Source organism: Falco biarmicus, chromosome 14 (assembly GCF_023638135.1).
Source record: "Falco biarmicus isolate bFalBia1 chromosome 14, bFalBia1.pri, whole genome shotgun sequence".
In the NCBI taxonomy this organism is placed as follows: Eukaryota; Metazoa; Chordata; class Aves; order Falconiformes; family Falconidae; genus Falco; species Falco biarmicus.
In genome coordinates, this window is record NC_079301.1 from 11173917 (window position 1) to 11192650 (window position 18734).

Genomic DNA, 18734 nt, shown 5'->3' on the forward strand with positions numbered 1-18734 from the left:
CGCAGCTCGCTGCCGTGGGGAGAGGGCTGTACCGCAGCTGTGTGCGTGGCTGTGGCTAGCTGAGCTCTGTGCCAGCACTGTCGTGCTGCTCAAACGGAACACCCTGAAGCTCAGCTGGAGCCCGGGTTTCATCCCGCTCCATCTCTTGGCTCATTTCTTCTCCTCTGGTAGGGCTCTGCCAGTAAGGGAAAGGATGAGCACATGCTCCTTGCCCTCCCGTGCCCAGCTCACTGCAGCTTTCCTTCCCTCTGTCTAGGTCATCGAAGTAGAGAAAAGCTTTGTGACCATGGTCCCTACCAAGGTGGAGATCACGCTTTGCAAAGCCAGCCCTGGCTTGTGGGCCAGGCTGGAGCACCCCCAAAGCAGGTTGCACTCCTGTGACGGGCAGGAGAAGGCAGCTGCCAACGCAGAGGAGCCCGGGGCAGTGCAGGAGGAGGACTCAGATGACAGCTTGAGTTGGTCAGAGGAGGAAGATGAGGAGCTGGAGATGGGAACACCGAGCAACTGACAGTCAAGTGCTTCAGCAGCTGAGCGGTGCTGGCTCCTGAGCTGCTGGGGACCTTGGCACCAGCTCCGGAGTAGCAGATCCAGCCCTAAGCCACATGCACGCTGCAGCGTGCCCTCTCCCCTGTCAGAAGGGGCAAGGAATAAAAATCCAGAGCAAAGGTTATACTTTGAAATTCCTGACAGGCGCTTAAGAAACACCAGTGGGCCGAGCCCATGTGTCTCTCCCTCTGCTGCGCCCGGCCAGGGCAGGACAGCGGGAGGAGCCCCCGTGTCGGCACCTCGGGCACCGGGGAGCCACAGCCCCGTGTTCCGCCCGCCCCTGGCACTCCCGGCGGAGCAGAGATCCGGGGCAGCCGGGTGCGCGGGCTGGACCGCCGCCGCCTCGCTCCCTCCGTGACGGGGCTGCGGCACCGGGCCCGGGGCGCTGGAAGACGGGACGGCGGCTCGAGGGAAACGTCGGTGGCTCCGGAGGGACTCGGCGTCCTCCTCCGCAAAGGCCTTGGCAGGGGAGAGGCCGGTACCGACCAAGCGGCGGGGGACCAGGAGGCCGGGGAAGCGGGGTGTCCCCGGAGGGGGTTCGGTTCTGGCGCCTCCCGGCGCTGGGCCGGGGGGCGGCGGGCGCCACTCACCGCCTGCAGTGCAGCACTCGGGTACCGAACCCCGAGCGCCGGAGCGGGCCGCGCCCGCCCCCCGCCCCTCGCGGCGGCGCCCCCTGGCGGGCCCTCCGGGCACGGCGGTGGGTCACAGGGCGCCTGCGCGGCGGCGTGCGCGGGGCGCGTGCGCGCGGCGGCGGCGGTAGCGGCAGGGGCGGGCGGCGGGGTGCGGCCGGGTCGAGGGTCCGCTGCCGTCACGGGAGCGGTGGCTGCCGGCGGCGTGAGAGGTGAGTGCGGGGCCGGCGGCGCGGAAGGGCGGCCGGGCCGGGGGGCGGCGGCGGCGGCGGCGCGGTGCCGGGGCGCGGTGCCGGGCGGCGCCCCGGGCTCCCCACATGCGGTGGCGGGCCCTGAGGGGCCGTGAGGCGACCGGAGGCGCGCTGGCCGCGGGCCCGGTGGCGGCGCGGCGGCTTCGGCGGGCCCGGGCCTCCCGCCTGGCTGCGCGCGTGTCTCCTCAGCGGGGCGGGCGGGCGGCGGCCGGGCGGGCGGCGCTGGGCAGGAACATCCCCGCGTCCGGCCGCGCCGCCCTCGCTGTCAGGGGGCGGTGGCCCGGGGCCGGCGCCGGCCTCTGCTGGCCGGGAGCTGCGGCGTCGCCTTCCCGGGGGGGCTGCTGGCCCGCTGCCCGCGGCACCTGCCCCGCTGGGGGGCGGCTGGTACCGCGGGGTGGAAGGGCGAGCCGAGGAGCGGCGGAGCGGCCGGCCCCAGCCGCAGGGCGCGTTCGCTCCGCTCGCAGGGGCTGCGGGGGGGGCCTGTCCCGGCTCCTGCGCTCGGCGGTGCTTGTGGAGCTGAACGTGGCCGGGGAGCCCGAGGGTGCTGAAGCCGTGGGGGAGGGGGGATGTTTCGGAACAAGCTTATCTGTGGCACCATCTCTCACCCAGGGACGTGGGGGAAGCCGGCGTGGCCCCGCGGGCGAGTCCTGCGCTCCCCTCTGCTGCGGGGCGAAGGCTGGGCAGGGCTGTTCCCAGCCAGGCCCGTGCTGATCCCTGTTAGGAGCACTGTGACAAATTTAAGGTGACCTCTGCTCCCAGCAGATATAATAAAAGGTTGGCATATGATGATTTAGCCTTTTCTAAAGGTTTCTTGTTTCAGTGCTGAAAGTGAATTTTCCTTTACAGGGGTATATAAGAGTAGTCATACTTGGTTTACTCTCTAAAAGCTGCCAGATTCTGGTCTGGGGAAGAGTAGAGCACGGTGGTGACCTAGAATACTCTTGAGTGCTGAAGGGTTTCAGGAGTTACAGGTATTGTTGTCTCATTTACCAGCCGCTACAGAGCTCTCTTTCATAAGTGTAACGGTTCTTTTCTTGAGTCCTGTGAACTTTCAGTATTTGTAACATCCTGTACTGAGGAATTCCTAGCTTAACCTCAAACCCTGAGAAGCAGTGGTACCTTTTGCTTGGTTTGAACCTCCGTCTTTCTGATTTAATTTGATGTCTCTTTGTTCTTTTGTTAAGACCCAGTGAATTGTTGGTATCTGTTTACTCTTTATAAACACTCGTGATTCCCATCATATTTACTCTGAGTTACAAAAAAAGCTTTAAACGCTTTTGTTCTTTACGTGTATCCTGTGCTTGCAACATGTGTCCTGCGCTAGAGTGCGGTGCTCCTTGTGCCAGCATCACTAGCTGTGCGCTCTTTGTCCCAAACTTATTTTTTGATTTTAAAAAGTTTACATTCTTCCTGTGTCAAACGTAAAATACAGAGCTTAAAGGCTGTTTGGCCAGTTTGCCAGTGTTCAACTGCACACAAGTTTTTCTATAGGGAGCTTATGAGACGTATTTGGCGGTTTAGCTTACAAAAAAAAAAAAAGATGCTTTTAAATGTTCTTTGAAGGAACTTTACTGAGATCTTGGAAAAACAATGAAATACACAGTTTGCAATTAGGAGGAGGAAACTGAATACACAGTTTGATTTGCTTACATGATGAGGCTGTGATTCTTTTGGAGTCTGAAGTGTTTTCACACTGTTTGGTATCACATAAAGATCCATGCCTTTGCAAGGTGTATTTTATTTTTCTTTTTTTTTTATTTCCCTATGACTGTATGTGTAAATCTGGCAGACTGCTACGACGCTTTTTGTCGCTGGTAACTTCTGCTCGCTTTTTAGAAATGCAATACTTGATGCAAACGAGACTGGCAAGTATTGCAATATTGTTGTGCACAAATGATGATACAATATACACTAAGTGCACACTTTAACTCATGTTTTAATTGTGTCAAAAATATTTAAAGGTACTTTTGAAAACTGTTGTTGATTGACCAAGTATATTTTTTGTTTGGCTGGGTTTTTGGCTGGGTTTTTTTACTCCCTAGTGAAATCTGTAGGCGGCAGCGTAGAAATCAAAGGGAATGAAAAACGTGTGGGGGCTTTTTTCTCGAGGAAAAAGCTTAGGTTTTCCTGGTATACACGTTGCCCTTCAAATACAGCAGTGGCTTTGTTGTGGCTTTTCTTAAAAATAAAGAACATTTGGAGTGCCAGGTGACAAAAGATGACGGGAAGATAGACTAACAGGGTTTTTTTCCACCTCAAACAGGAATCAAGGGTGCTTTAACTGGATTTATCATTCATCCTGCAATGTGCTTAATGTGCCTCTTCACAGAACCTCATGCCTGAGGTACTGTATTTTTTTCCTTTTAGCCAGCAGTAATGAATAAGGCCTTGACAGAATCTGTAAAAGCTAGGAAGGATATGTGTTACTCACTTTTTATGAACTGACTGTGATATCCAGGACCTCTGCAAGTTGCTTGTACCACCCAGGAGGTGTGTAGTGGATCTGGGCACAGAACCCTGAAGTCTCACCTCCTAGTCTTAGACCTTTACTGTGTTAACCCTCGAGGTGTGTCAGGGTCACTTGTGTTCAAATAAATGGCAAAGGGTAGCTGTCTTGGTGAATCCATGCTTTTGCATGGGGTTGCAGAAGGAAAATAAAGTTTAATACTCTGCAGCTTTTGATTAAGGCAGGATACATGTTATATTCATATACTGGGGATTCAGGTATCTACTGAAGTCCTAGTTTTTAGTTTCTGTATAGCTGTATGGGTGCACCTCGGTGTAGTGTTATTTCACAGCTGTGCAGCTGTTCAGGTGCTTGTTTCTAATGCCCTTTGGGTATGTATTATCCAATAAACATAATCTTGGATTCATAGAATTTAAGGTCATTGATATTTGGTCACTAATATTGTTGCTTTTATATAAAATTTGGAGTATGAGTGGCCGTAGTAAGAGTGTTGATGCACTGAGGTTGAGGTGCCTGAATACCTCATGTAGACCACTTTGTTTTCACTGTGGTTCCCTAAGAAATACTGCTTACGTGGTAAATCTTATGTGTGTTTCATCCCAGGAAAAAAAACAACCCAATTTTAAATCAATAAACCCAATTTCAGCCTAATTTGACAAGGGTGGAAGTTTCAAAAACATTATATAAAAGGTTTTGGGTGGTTTCTTTTATTTCATTGAAACAGCTTTTTGTGCCAAAAGGGATAAGACCCTCCTAGCATTCACACTGAGGGAACAACCAGCGAGAATTGCACTCTTGTTAAGCATCAGTAATGTGTGCATGGGAGCTGAAACTCTGATCAGAGCTCTGCAGAAAGCGAGGTTCTTCAGTTCTCGTGTTCACATGGACCTCTGGATTGTGGACTGCTATGCTGCTGAAATCTGGCTTGGCTTGGTTTTTTTGTTTTTTTGTTTTTTTACAAACCCCCCCCCCCGGGTGCCACTGTGTTTTGCTTCTCTTGCAGGTGTATGGCAGGACAGAAAGTGGTGTGAAAACTTTGAAAGGCACTGAGAAGTCCAAGTAGGTCATTCCATTGCTGAATGGTATTAGGGATGAGGTCTCCTATTTAACTTTTTTTACTCTTTCTTGGCATGCATTCTAAAAGTCTGGCAGTTGTCTATTCATTTGGCGCTTGCCTAAAAACAATGGTGAGTAAGTTGAGCTGTTGTGGAATGGTAACACGGTCTTGATTAAATTGCAGGGAGCCCTTTTACTTGTCAGGTCTGGTGGCTAAGCTGCACACATGAAAAAATTTTTAACTCCTTTGCATGGGTGAGGATGGTAGGATATACTTAGAACTGCCCCACCCACCCAATTCATTATTGAAAGTTTCTGCCTGACTTCACGTATCAGGTGGACAGAGTGAATCATCTCTGATCTAGTTTTTGTGACTGAAAGATGAGCAATTAAGTCATTTAGATATCTTAACTTCTGCTTGCTCCTGATAAAGCAGTATCAAACTTCTGAGCCTGCAAGACATTGATCAAAGGTGGTGGCTGAACAAAACAACACAGCTCAGTACAGATGATTTTGGCTGAACTCCTTGTGTGTTTTCTGCTAGTTTTTGGCCAAAACAGGGCCATATCCAATCTGGAAAGACAGATATGGAAGACCTGACAAACTGTGAAAATGGGGTTATCAAAGAGCAATATCAAAACTAAAATCCACCTAACAAAGGGGCATCTGGTGTTAACGTAGCAAGGGCAGAGACATACCCTGCTATGAAGTAATTCCTCTGCCAAGAATTTTTCGAAGCGCAGGAAGTATTAAAAGCATAAATCTAGAAAGCCCTAGAAGAATTCAGGTTCATGTTTCCTCTCTGTTTTCTGTCACTGTTTTCTCCCTTCTCTCAGTAGACAGGGAACTTTCCTTCAGAAGGGTTAAAGAAAGGATCTAGAAGTTTTTTCTCTCCTACAAAAAAATATTGATGCAACATGAAGTTATGATAGCTTTGTGAGGAGGGGAAGTGGAATCCAAATAGTGAATTTCCCCAGCAGATTTCTGGCTGGGTAACAGGAGAGCGAGCTGTCCATGTTAATAATACCAGAAAATACGTAATTAGGTCAGAACAGGAGCAGCTCTCCTGATGATGTCTCAACATGTCAATTGGAAATCTTGCACATTCCAAAGGAAGTGCCAGGTGTGCAGGCAGTGAATGCAGACTTTGTAGTATCTTTTGAGAAGGAAACTAACTCAAACAGGAATGCCAGTTTCTCGCAGGCAGTGATGGACAAGATAGAAATAACTCTAATTACATATTTTTGCTCAACACTTCTTTATGGGGTGATTGGATTTGTTTTTTGGTTTTTTATTCTTTGAAAATTATTCCCATTCTGCTGTGACTGATAGAACTCTTCATGTTCTGATGATCTTAACTGTAACAGAAGTCCTTTCTCTAAGCAACCCAAATTACCTCTTACTACTGTAGACTTTCCATTCACTCCTTTTTCTCGCTGAGTAACATTTAAACTTGGCTTTGAAGCTTATGCCCAGCTTTCTGTTTCTAAATTCTAAGTCTTGTTTTTAATGTGTTGACATGTTAATTTGTATTTTTCTCTTATTCAGTTCTTGTTGCCTGTTGTACGTCGAGTTTTTCTCTCTAAGGTTTTCCCCAAAAATTGTTTTGAAGTTCAGGAAAAAAAACAAAAAACCCAAACCAAACCCAAATAAAAAAATCCCAGACAAACCCTAAACCAATTTTCCTGCTCTTAATAATGTTTGTTGGTAATTTTGTTTTCAGAGTATGGTTTTTTTTTTCCCCAGCATATATTTATATTCAAATACCATGCATCGCCAAGTTCAAGGGTGCTTGAGAAACAGAAAGATTTTTCCATGTAGATTTCAACCCCAGCTTCTTGCTATCTTATGAGAGTTTTATTGCTAGGCAAATTGTTTACAGGAAAAAATAGAGATTTCATACATTTTGAACAAAGCGGTATGTGGATTTAATAGAAAAGGCCTGATGGCGGTAATATTGTTTGCTTGGTTGTGTCTTACATTAATAAAACCTGTGTCTTCCATAATGTAAATCTTTAACCAAACTACACCTGCTCGCAGTGTACAGGTTTGAGGGGTGTAGGAGCTTCTTTCTACTCTTTTTTTGCTTAATTTGTCTAAATTTTGTTTTTCAGTACTACAACATGTGTATCCTGGTGTTATTTTTTTCTCTGGCATTGTATGTGCCACACATGATTCCTTTCAGCTAAGACGACCTATTTTAAAGGAGCCCTGCAAAAAAGCATACTTAAAAGACTACAAGCTCTAGTTGTATTTGTGTAGTTCATACTTAGCCTGAGGCCTGGCATGTTTGCATGGAGTTATTTCCTATTGCAAATGTTGCTCTTCTAAAATCCAAGCCTTAGTGAGGTAATTCAAGATACTAATGCTGTGAAAGAGCATGCATGTTCCAGGCTTTTTTGTTACCTTACTACTGTTCTCTTCATCGAAAGCTCTAATAACCTCTTAAAGCCCCAACAACACAACCCTTGGGTAACATGTTTCATTAGAAATCTTAAATCATGTTGACTAAAGCTATTTTAACTGCTGATGGGTATGGGATACATATGGCTTTGTAGTTTACCAATATATGAAACTGCGTGTATTGTCTTGCAATATGGGTGTGATGACCCTCTGGATATCAGTGCCTGGTGTGTGCAGGTAGGGGTGAAATTCTGGGATACCCTGCCTTTCTGTGAAAAGCTCTGGACAGAAATGCATAGAGGTAAAAGCTCTTGGGGGAGCTCGTGGTTTTTGTTTTAAAGAGAGGTCTGTTTCCAAGTCTTTGCCATTTTTATTTATTTTAGGAACTAGGCATATAGAAGGCTTTGTATAACTTGTTCTCCGTGGCATTTTTGTTGCTATAGTTTGAGTTTTTATTGCATGTTATAAACATGCAGAATTTTTTTTTATAAAAAAGCAGAACCAGCTGACTTAGTTCTGCCATCTCTGTGATGCTACTTCTTACTGATCAAAATAGCAGTCTGTTGCATAGGTAGTTAATTTGGAAAATAATTTCTGCCCTGGAATTGTTGGTTACCATGAAGGTTTCTAGCACAGCATCTTCCGATACTTCAGTGGTTTGCAGTAAATGCAGGAATTAAGCTTTAAAATCTCTCTGTGCTGCAGTCCAGTGATGATTTGGCAGCAGTTGCAGTGTGTGGTGTTCCTCCCCCATGATTCATTTCCACCATATGCTACCACTGGCTTGGTTGTACCAACACAGTTGATTGTGGTACTTCTTGGTAAACTGGATGAAACAACTCGTCACCCTTTTTCAGTGTGTGGTCACAGCTTAGGAGGTGGCGTGCTACCTCGGTGGGAAGGGGAAACGTGATTTGGAAACTTCTGAAGGCAGCCTTGCTGCTGGAGAGACTGTGGCAGTGTCTCAAAGCAGGTAGTGATCTGCCCTACACAGACAGCAGCAGTAGGGACTAGGATGGTGAGTTAACAGTTACATCTTAAGGTACAGCAGTGCTATGGTATTAAAATACACCTGCCTTTCTGTCACTGTCTGCTTGTAGCATTAGAGCCTTTGTGTTCTGGAATATTATGTTGTATTGTATGCTGCCAGTAACAGTGGTCAACCTTTATTAATAATACAATGCTAAAAATGTTGAATTTGTGACATTTTACATAGTTTTGTTTTACAAGGGGTTTCAATTTTGGGGTTTGCAAAATGCCTGAAATGTTTCTAAGCCTCTAATTTGATAGAACTTACCTTTTTTAAAAAATTTTTCTTCTTTTTTTTTTTTTTCTCTCCCTAGCCCTGTTAAATGAAAATCTTGGTACAACTGTTCTGGAATAATATATGCAGTCCTGCTGTCAGCTTTTGATGGTCAGTGCTGTTCTTCATTTTACTGATACCTTTACAATATGCAGTTGCATACACATCTCTTTACATTTGACTGGAGCCTTTAAATGGAATGACTGATTTTTTTTGCTGTATGCTGAAACTCACATCTATGCCTTTCTGCCAAAGCTCAAAAGTTTTTGCCAGATTTCATTTCAGGTGATTCATGTTTTAGAAATCTAATTCCTGCCATTTTCGAAAAGGGTAAACTGCTTCTGCATCTTCTTTCAGCTTGTTTTCCTCCAAATTTTTCCCCTCCGATGTCCTGCTGGGTCTTTCTGGACAAGGTTTCTGCACTGCTTCTCACCAGTGATTGGTTTTCAATAGTGTGTGTGTACATACATGGATACTTCCTTAAGAACTGCATGTTGTAGTGACCACAGTCTGTATCACTGGAGTTGCCTGTTAGGGCTTTGTACCAAAACTTAAGGTAGTCTGTTTTCACTTAGTACACCAGAATCATGTGTGTTCCCAGTGGGAAGACAGCAGGATATGGATATAGATAAAGACTGTCAAAAAGGACAAAGCTAAGACTTAAATAGGAATGAGCTGTTGATTTGTTTGGATGGTCTTGAAGAGAAAGTTGAAGGAAGGGGGTCTCATAAGTTTTAGAAGTGAAATACTTCACTATTTCTCCTTTTTATATGTTCCTTTTGCTATTTTGATGGTTTTGGAGCTGTGATCTTTCTGGAATATGCAGTATAGTTCCTCCCACTGTTTGTTTCTTCTCTTTGAAGCAGCGTATTTGCTGCTGGGTGCAAGTTGAGGATTACTGATCGTACCTCAAAGGCATTTGGGTGAGAAGGCAGATGCAAGTTCCTTCTTGTTCAGGCTGGCAGTGGAAGCTTTAGCATACAACAAATGACTGCTTATATTCCATGCTATTTCCAAAGTTCCTGCTGTTCATATGATGAAAATTTGGAATGAATTGAGTTTTAGGCTATATCCATTTGATTATCAAACCTACTCTTCACTTTACCAGGAAATCTGACATTTAAGTGTCAAATATCTCCTGTAACAATTCCCCAGTTTGCCTAGGAAAGCTGTTTGCTGATCTTTTACAGCATGTATTTTTCAAATACTCGGTATAAGCTTTCTTTAGTTTGGCTGAAGCCTATTAAGTTCTGCTTGTTCTGTCACTGATTAGTGAGAATAATCTGTTCTTGGCTTCTTAGAAAAATTCTTTATGTATTCTAATCTGGGTACTATGGCTAGTTATATTTCAAAGAACAGCTTTTCTGGTATGTGCTACTTTATGGAGCTTTTATCTGGTGTCCTCTAATGCAGTTTCTTGATGTCTGATTAATTCTGAATTGAGTGAATTATTATAGTAAACAGTAGCAGTGCAGCCCAGCACAAGTATTTTGGTTTATTATATAATTTTTTGACCTTTCTTTACGCTAAAACTGTTTAGGCAGGAGACTATGTAGACGAGAAGTGTGAATCTTGGCGTGTGTGTGTACAGGTGTACAGAGGTGTATGTGTGTGAACCTACAAATGACAGAGTATCTTGTTACTAGGTTTGAGGTCATGATCCCTTTCCATTTGCAGGTACCTCTAAGGACTTGTCCCTTTGCCTGTGGGAAACTGACTGGCAGTAAGGCAAGACTGTGGGAATTTGTACTTACATGGTTGGAATGCAGTCACTTGTCACGGAGCTCTCAAGTCATTGCATCTCCATTTCACTATTGTCTTTCTAGCCTGTGAGCTCTTCATAATGGCTTCTGAGACACTGAGTGTGTCTAGCTGTGATAAGAAAGTGTTAGCAACATTAAAAACACTTGCTAAAGCTTATCTTTAAAATGACTATAATTGAGTGTGCTTTTCCTAACATTTTTTTCTTGCTTTGTGCAGGACTTTGTTTCAGGGTAAAGAATGCAGACTATAAAGTGTGTAGTTGTTGGAGATGGTGCTGTGGGAAAAACTTGTCTTCTCATCAGCTATACCACCAATGCCTTCCCAGAAGAGTACATCCCTACTGTGTTCGATAACTACAGTGCCCAAATGACTGTTGATGGCCGGACAGTTAGCCTGAATCTCTGGGACACTGCAGGCCAGGAGGAATATGACCGCCTGCGCACGCTCTCGTATCCTCAAACCAATGTATTTGTCATCTGTTTCTCCATCGGCAGCCCCTCTTCCTATGCAAATGTAAGGCACAAATGGCATCCTGAAGTTTCTCACCACTGTCCAAATGTTCCTGTTCTTTTAGTGGGCACGAAGAGAGACTTGAGAAATGACCTGGAAACAGTTAAAAAGTTGAAAGAGCAAAGCTTGTCTCCCACTACCCCGCAGCAGGGGACTTCGCTGGCTAAACAAATTGGAGCAGTCAAATATTTGGAGTGCTCAGCGCTGAATCAGGAGGGTGTTCGGGAGGTGTTTGCTGAAGCTGTGCGTGCGGTTCTGTATCCTGTGACAAAGAAGAACGCAAGAAAATGTGTCTTATTGTAGTTACCTTGGGTGATGGATGTTCGAAGTTGAATATTGGAGGGTTCTTTAATGAGTTAAATTGAAGATTTGCATCTTGCACTAACAGCTCTAAGCAGAAATGGTTTATGCAACAAATATTCTTGCAGTCTTACTGCTTCAGGGATACTGAAACAGAACAGTTTGGGTTCCCCCCCGCCCGCCCCCCCCCCCCCCAACTGAGAGGTCAAATATCTACTTTATTTCTAAAGTTCTGGTCTTCAGCTTCTCCAGGTATCACTTGGCTTCTGTCTTTATTTAGTGGAGGAAAATAGAAGAAGGGACTGCTTTGAAGCCAGACTTCTTTACTACGTAGCTGTCAGTTACTAGATTTTGCTGAAAATAGCAAATTCTGATAACTTGGCTTTAAGTGTAGCTGCTGCTTTTCCCATCGCTTATTTACTGATTGAATTGGTTTTACAAACAGAAGTCTGGCTGTCCAGTTGTTTTAATTTGTCAGTTTAAAGCTTGAAAACAATTTGTTTACATGCAAAAATACCTGAGATATTACTGAGATTCACCTTATAGTGAACTGTGATCGTTTATACGCAGAGTTAGTATAAGGCATGTTTAATGCAATGAGCAGGACCCAGGGAACACCTGCATTTGTTAATAGAAGCAGGAGCTGATTTCTTCTGATAAAAGGAACTTAGAATAATGATGAGTCACTCAAATGAGTGATTTTTTTTCATACTTTTGAATTGGAGAGGTGGAAGAGTAATTTAGATGCAGGTCTTCCATAATCATCTGAACTGAGTTTATTTCACTCTCCAAAGAGGCTTTGCACCCTGAGAATAAAGTTAACAGTCATCTTCTCGGACTGACTGAGGTAGTTGGGATGACACTTATCAAAATGGGATTTTCAGTGTCATCCCTTTGATGAATCCCAGAGACTTGATAGCAGCCCATTTGTTCTTGAGGAATTCATTGCTTAAGTCCCTAATGTTTTTGGGGCCACAACCTGAGATTTTTACAGCAAATTCCTTTATTGGTTTTCTGGGAGAATACTGACAGAAAATTTGGAGTTTCTATTTACAGGAACCAGAAACCCTTATTTTGTCCTGGCAACTCAATGATGGTTTCAGTTTAAGTTTTTAACTGTTAGCCAGGCACTGGATAGGTTTACCTGGACAGTTTTTCTTCCCTACTAGGTGATCAGTTATTATAAACTCTTTTAACTGAAGGTCTGTTTATGTACTTTTAAACTTTCTTTAGCAGCTTTAGTGAGTGGCAGCTGGCTTTTATTTTCAGGATGTGCACTGTTCTTTATGTGTGATTCCGGGACCAGCTGAGGAGTGAGCGCATGAAACCTTCCTTAGACTTACCCTTACAGCTTGGTGGTATGAAAGCAGCATGCTTCAAAGATACTTTGTGTGAAACCAATGGTGCTGGACTGGGCTTTGTTGTCTGAAGTTGACAGTGCTGTCTTTGTCCGGATGCAGCCTCAATTGGTAATTCAGAACTTGCTTTCTTGTGATTCCCACACATGCAAAACTGCACTGGTGTATACCCTGGGCAGAAAAAAAGCCTCATTTTAGCAAGATAACAGAAAATACATCAACAAGGTTATTGGGGATCTTGTGTTAATTTGACCTTGCTTTATCTGATACGGGCAAAAATACCCAGTGGATAGAAACATTTGTATTTGTGCCCTGATTCCCCTCTTTGAAGAGGATGTGCCTTTCTTCAGCTGGTGTAACTGATGCTGACACTTAACTGCAACTTTTGTATATCTGAGGAATGCTCCTACTGAAACTGCAACCCACAGATTTTAAACTGCAGTTAATCCAAATACTAGTATGTGTGGCTAGTGAACCAACACTGACTTCCAAACATTGCCTGATTGCAGGCAACACCAAAACACCTGTTATGCATGATGTTTGCAGAAGCCTAGAGACTCTGCATATTTTTCTTCACCAAGTGCCATTGCCTGGAGTGTCTTTGCATCTTTTGCACTCATAGAAGAAGTGCTGTTCCAGATGTGGCTCCTATTGCAGTGCCCTGCATGCTGTGAGGGCATAGGAGTATTTCAGTGAGGTAACCTCTACTCACCACGTTCTGCCTTTACTTTAGTAGTAGGCCTTTAGTGTGGGCTTGACTCGCAGGCAGCAATTAACTCTGTGCCTTGTAATTCAAGATTATTTTCTATAGGTAAATTTCAGTAACTGAGTACATAGACTTTATCATGTTTAAAATGTATTTATTTAAGCCAGTGCATGTTTTTTTTTAATGCTGGTCAGGCCTAAATCAACTGTCTAGTTACCCTGGTGCAAGCCCATAACCTTTGCTTCATTCACAGATGTAGTTTAAAAGATTTGTGATATCTTTGAACTGCTCTTAATAGACTTAATTTCAACAACAGGCACCTCTTTTTTTTTTTCTACATATATTTGCGATTTTGTACCGAAGCTACTACTGTTTTAAAGTTTTTACTTTTTTACATATTCAGATCTTTGTTGTGCATCTTTTGTGGTTATTCCTAACTGGATTACAATAATTTTGTGAAGAAAACCTTTGAGCAAGTATTATTGCACAGCCCTGACCCTGTTTCTGGAGGCTCACAGAGCAGCCATCCTGGTGTTAACTGGAAGAGAGTATGGTCAGATAAAAGTCAACTACTTAATTTGTTTGAATTGATTACATTATTGATTACATCATGGTAGAACACTTTATCCCCATGTAGATTACCTAATAAATGGGTTGCACAATAGTACTGAGGAGAATAACGCAGTAATGATGAAAATGAGCAGAAAGTGAACTTTGAACTGTCAAAAACCTTTTACTGACTTTGGAGTACCTCATCAATAGCCATTTAGATGCCTTATATTTCTGTTGCTTTCTGCCAGGAGCAAAAGTCCTGCTGGCTGACAGCTGGTTTCCTCCAGCCTCTGCTTTTCATGAGAACGAGCTTCAGGAGCGCACAGATTGAATGAGCTTTTCCATTAGGTGGGCATTCTCAGTCTGTGGTTCAACCACCCCCCTCCCCCATTTCTTGGTGCATTTTATTGTAAGTAGTCCAGTGCTTCAGTCTACAATCCATTCTGTTCCTCCTGCTTTTTGCCTGTGGGTAGGTAAATACAGACTTCATCCAGCCCTGCAGCTGGATTTTGTCTGTTTTCAGGAGATCAGAAAAGGGGTTAAGCTGTGCAGGTTTCCCGAACTGTTCAAGATTCCTCGGTTTATTACTGGATAGAAACCCAATGTGTATGTTTTAATTTGCAAAAGAGACTCTATGCAGAGAGCGATTTTAATCTTTCGGTTTGAATTGTTTCTGAAATACTTATGTTTTTAAATATAGCTGAAGCCATCCACAGGGGAGCTGAGCAGTTTAGGAATTCTATGTCCAAAGGATGTTACGAGGCACGCTTAAATGTCTAAGTGCTTTCTCCAGTTTACAGCTGCAATTATTTCTGTGAAATTAAAACTAGAAGAGCCTCACTGTGCTTTGTCCCCCTGTGCTAAACCTGGCTTTGTGGGAACCTTGGTGCTGCTTGGGCTGCCCCCGGGGAGGCGGCCAGGGCTCATGGGGGTCCCAACCCCCTGGGTGGGCTGCGGGGCCCATCAGCAGTGGGAGCCCAAGACTCTGAAGTGTGGTACTGATACATACACTGGCAACTTGATTTTATACTGTAAAAGTATTTGTATTACAGCTAACAGTTTTAAAGGATGATTATTATTTTTTTTTAAATTATGCAGAATTAAGTTGTAATAAACCTTTCCTCATCTCTCTGGCTGTCGTATTAACTCACCCTGCTGTTTGTAACGCACCTGTTCTAAACGTAGTTCTTTCCTGTGGAAAGCCAGACCCCGTTTCTTAAACGCAATAAACGATTTTTCGGTGAAGGCCGGAGCCTCCGCGCTTCCTTGGGGCGGGCCGGGCCGCCGGGGGGCGCTGCGGGGCGCGGCAGGCGGGGCGGGGTTTCCCGCGGGGAGCGCCGGGGTCGCGCTTCCGCTTCCGGGTGGCGCTGGCGCGATGTCAGACTCGGAGAGCGAGGAGGAGGCGGATGGCGGCCGCGCCGAGCCCTTCTCGCTGGCCGGGTTCCTCTTCGGCAACATCAATGAGGCGGGGCAGCTGGAGGGGGACAGCGTCCTCGACAAGGTAGGGCTGTGCCACCGCGGGCCGGGGCCGGGCAGGCGGCTGAGGGCTCGGCCCGGCCTCCCGGCGGAGCCTCCCGGCTGGGACGTTGCTATGGTCTCTGCAGGAATCCAAGAAGCATCTGGCCGGGCTGGGTGTGCTGGGACTGGGCAACCTGATCACTGAGATCACAGCCAGCGAGGACGACAGCCCAGAGGCTGATGGAGCCCACTTGGATGAGGAAGGTTTGGCACTGGGGTGCCCGCGGTTACACATAACAGGGGCTGCGGGGTCAGAGCTCTGCTAGGGAGGAAGAAACACACCCGGGTCATCTGGGGCCGCAAGGAATGTTGTGGTGGTGTCTGGTCAGAGGGCCTCTGGCAAATGCCTTGCCTTCTGCTTCTTGCCAGAGTGAATCCCACGTTCTCTCCTGGTGACTTTTGCACTTCTTCTCTTTCTTTTTTTAATATATTTTTATTTAACTTGTTTCTCCTTGGTTACCAGTCTTTAGGGTAAATTCAGAGCTCTTGAAGCTTTTGGGTGGAACAAGGGGAAGAATACTCTGATGGTTATCATCATGTTAATCAGATGGTTTTGTTCCTCTAAGAAAAGGAAGCATAGGAAAAAAATCATGTACACGGTGAAGTCTGAAGTTAGCAATATATATATTAGGATAAAGTTTTGTGTGACTGGATTTGTTTTCTTCCTAGGCTGGGTTAAGAGCACAGAGGATGCTGTTGATTATTCGGATATTAATGAAGTGGCAGAAGACGAGAGCCGTAGGTATAAGCAGGCAATGGGCAGCCTGCAGCTGGTTCGAAGACCAGGTAAATGGGATTCACGTTTCAGCTCTAGCTGTAGGAGGTATTTTGGGGCAGCGGGCCCTGACAGTGCCTTTATACAGCTAACGTCATGCCTTTTCACTCCTTGCTTCAAGAACACAATGTAAGGTTTTGTGAAACGGTGTTCATGGGATGCAGCCACTGCCTGGTATCTTACTTTTTTAAAGAGTTAGTTCTTCAGTAAACTACGCAGAAGAGAAACCAGGATCCTCCTTTTGCTCTGGGATCCCCTGCAGAGAATATTCAATACCTGCTCATGTTTTTAAGCTGTTCTTAGGAAGAGGGTTATGCAGGAGGCCAGGTGCTTCTCAGAGATACTCAAAGATAGACATAAGGTCCTGATCCCTTAGAGAGTCATTTCAATCTTAATATCTCTCTTCTGTTTTACCTTTGAAATCTTGTTCTGAAATGACCTGAGAAGGTACTTTGGTTCTTTTGTTGGTCCTAGGGATCTCTGTCTGGCCTAGAACAGATTTTCAAAAACACGTAGCTTTTCCTTTTCAGTGGCTGCTAGTGTAAATGCTAAATCTTTGCGTATTCCTTAAAGCTGGCTTATGCATAACCTTTCTGTTGATATATTGTGTTTAGTGGGATGTAATGGTAATTTGGTCTTTGTAATCACATTTTCGTTGCTGCTTTAGCAGCTTTATTTGCTCTGCAAAGTGTGAATAAGGGAGGAGGTAGCAGGAAAGAAAAAAAAAGTATATTTTAAGTGCTTCAGTCATCTTTCTGTCAGTTTACCTTTTTCTTTCCTTCCCACTCTTTCTTAAATTTCAATCTTGCAAATAAGTTTGTGCAGGAAGCCAAATTTGTAAGTTTTGCATCTAGTTACAAAATGAGAATGGTCTTCTCATCAGGTTGGGACAGGTATGAGGCAGTATAAATGGGAAGGGTGCCTGGTTCCCTTTTATTGCCTGCTTAATATGCAGTCTTGTCTCCTGACTGGTTAGATGATGATGAGGATGATTACGATGCTGATTGTGAAGATATTGATTCCAAGCTGATGCCGCCGCCACCACCGCCTCCAGTACCTGGAAAGAAAGAAGATGAAAAGGATGCAGCATCCACTGGTGAGTGAGGACTTTCTTTCTAGCAATATGAATGTCTGAAGGAAGCAAACACTGCTGTTTAGCAGTTTGTTCTGCGGCAAGCACCACACGTCATCGCAATTCGCTCTGCAGACTGCATCTAAAGGTGGGTCTTTGTTCTGATACACAGTGTTACAGGACTGTCTGAAACACAGGGTGAAATATTTCCAGTGATTGTTAAAATACTGATATTGACAATGAAACTACTTTTTTATCTCATCCTCTCAGTTGTGGCTGGGAAATTCACCTGGAACGCTTAGGATAAAATGAAAGGTTAAACCAGTATGGTACTCGTAACACCTGCAGAGGCTTAGTTTTTGCATAACTTGGTATAAACAGTAGATGTGGCATTATGGGATTGTACTAGGGGACAGGGAGGAAACCTGTTTGTTTATAAGGTGCTTGTTCTATTGTAGTATCTGAAGATGGAGACGGTATCATTTTGCCCTCCATCATTGCTCCTTCCTCTGCTGCCTCCGACAAGGTGGATTTCAGCAGCAGCTCTGATTCTGAGTCAGAGATGGGACCTCAAGAAGCCAGGCAGGCAGAATCCAAGGAAGGCAAACTCACACTTCCTCTTGCAGGAATCATGCAGCGAGATGCTACCAAACAGTTGCCAAGTGTTACAGAGCTCTTCCCGGAGTTTCGACCAGGCAAGGTATTGTAAGAGATACGTGGAAGTGACAGAAACTGTATCATGCAAGCCTCTAAATATGAATGAGATAGTATTAAGGGTATGTAGTAAGTAATTGCATAGATGTTCTTGCTCATCTCAGTATTTTCTTTATTTTCTGTGTGCTGCTAATTCCAGACAGCTGAACATGTAATGCCTTTCCTGCCATTTGCAGGAGCCTCTTAAAAAGCGTCATATAAATCAGGGTGTGAAATAGTATGTTGCTGTTCTGTAAGACCATTGCACAGGCTGTTGCTTTGTGAAAATTGTTTCTTTGAGGTAGTAGAGATTACTTTTGCCAGATGATAAATAACCATAATGCTAATCTGTCTGCTTTCTGGCTTTTCTGACAAAATATTTGCTCCTCCTTTCATGCTGTCCTGAACTTGATGTGCTTTTCCTGAAACAATTTGTGATTTGTATCCTTTAGTTAATCCTTCCTCAAAACTGCTCTGAGTGTGGATCAGAAATTAGCTCAATAACAAACTGGTTGAAAGAATGATTGTTCTTTGCACAAAGCAAATTCATTACAATACTTTCCTAAATGCTCCCAAATAGCAAATGTAGTGGATGTATTTCAGTAATGATTTTGAAAGTTTCAAAGCTGCAAGAGGAGAAGGAGAATAAAGGTGAGCTCACAGTTGCCAAGCAGATGGTTGTGAGCCAGTATAACTTGGTTTTATGTGTGCCTCCATCATAGGCCTTGTGTAAGGAGCTGAGCAGTTTGCATAATTAAATGTCATGTTTCAATGATTTAGCTAACTGCTGTCTATTAGAAATCTAGGTGAGGCTCTAGCACAGAAGTTAGC

General features: G+C 44.7%; 2 protein-coding genes across 6 annotated transcripts in view; both read left to right on the forward strand.

Annotated features, from left to right (window-relative positions):
* Positions 1-820: 820 nt before the first annotated feature.
* On the forward strand, positions 821-15090 carry LOC130158766 (rho-related GTP-binding protein RhoG-like). 5 transcript variants are annotated; one of them, XM_056359765.1, is made up of 4 exons: positions 1279-1387; positions 2273-2397; positions 8696-8766; positions 10636-15090. In XM_056359765.1, the coding sequence occupies exon 4, from the start codon at positions 10657-10659 to the stop codon at positions 11230-11232; it is 576 nt and encodes a 191-aa protein (XP_056215740.1). In that variant the 5' UTR covers positions 1279-1387; positions 2273-2397; positions 8696-8766; positions 10636-10656; the 3' UTR covers positions 11233-15090. The 5 variants fall into 5 exon arrangements, with proteins under 5 accessions (XP_056215741.1, XP_056215739.1, XP_056215738.1 ...); XM_056359766.1 differs by lacking the exons at positions 1279-1387; positions 2273-2397 and adding an exon at positions 821-1024; XM_056359763.1 differs by lacking the exon at positions 2273-2397 and having other exon boundaries at positions 1277-1387.
* Positions 15091-15195: 105 nt separating this feature from the next.
* Positions 15196-18734, forward strand: part of TAF1 (TATA-box binding protein associated factor 1) — a 32562-nt gene continuing 29023 nt past the window's right edge. The window contains exons 1-5 of the mRNA XM_056359682.1: positions 15196-15346; positions 15450-15567; positions 16033-16149; positions 17115-17234; positions 17669-17910. Coding sequence (XP_056215657.1) covers positions 15221-15346; positions 15450-15567; positions 16033-16149; positions 17115-17234; positions 17669-17910 — 723 coding nt within the window. The 5' untranslated portion in view covers positions 15196-15220. The remainder of the gene's footprint in view (positions 15347-15449; positions 15568-16032; positions 16150-17114; positions 17235-17668; positions 17911-18734) is intronic.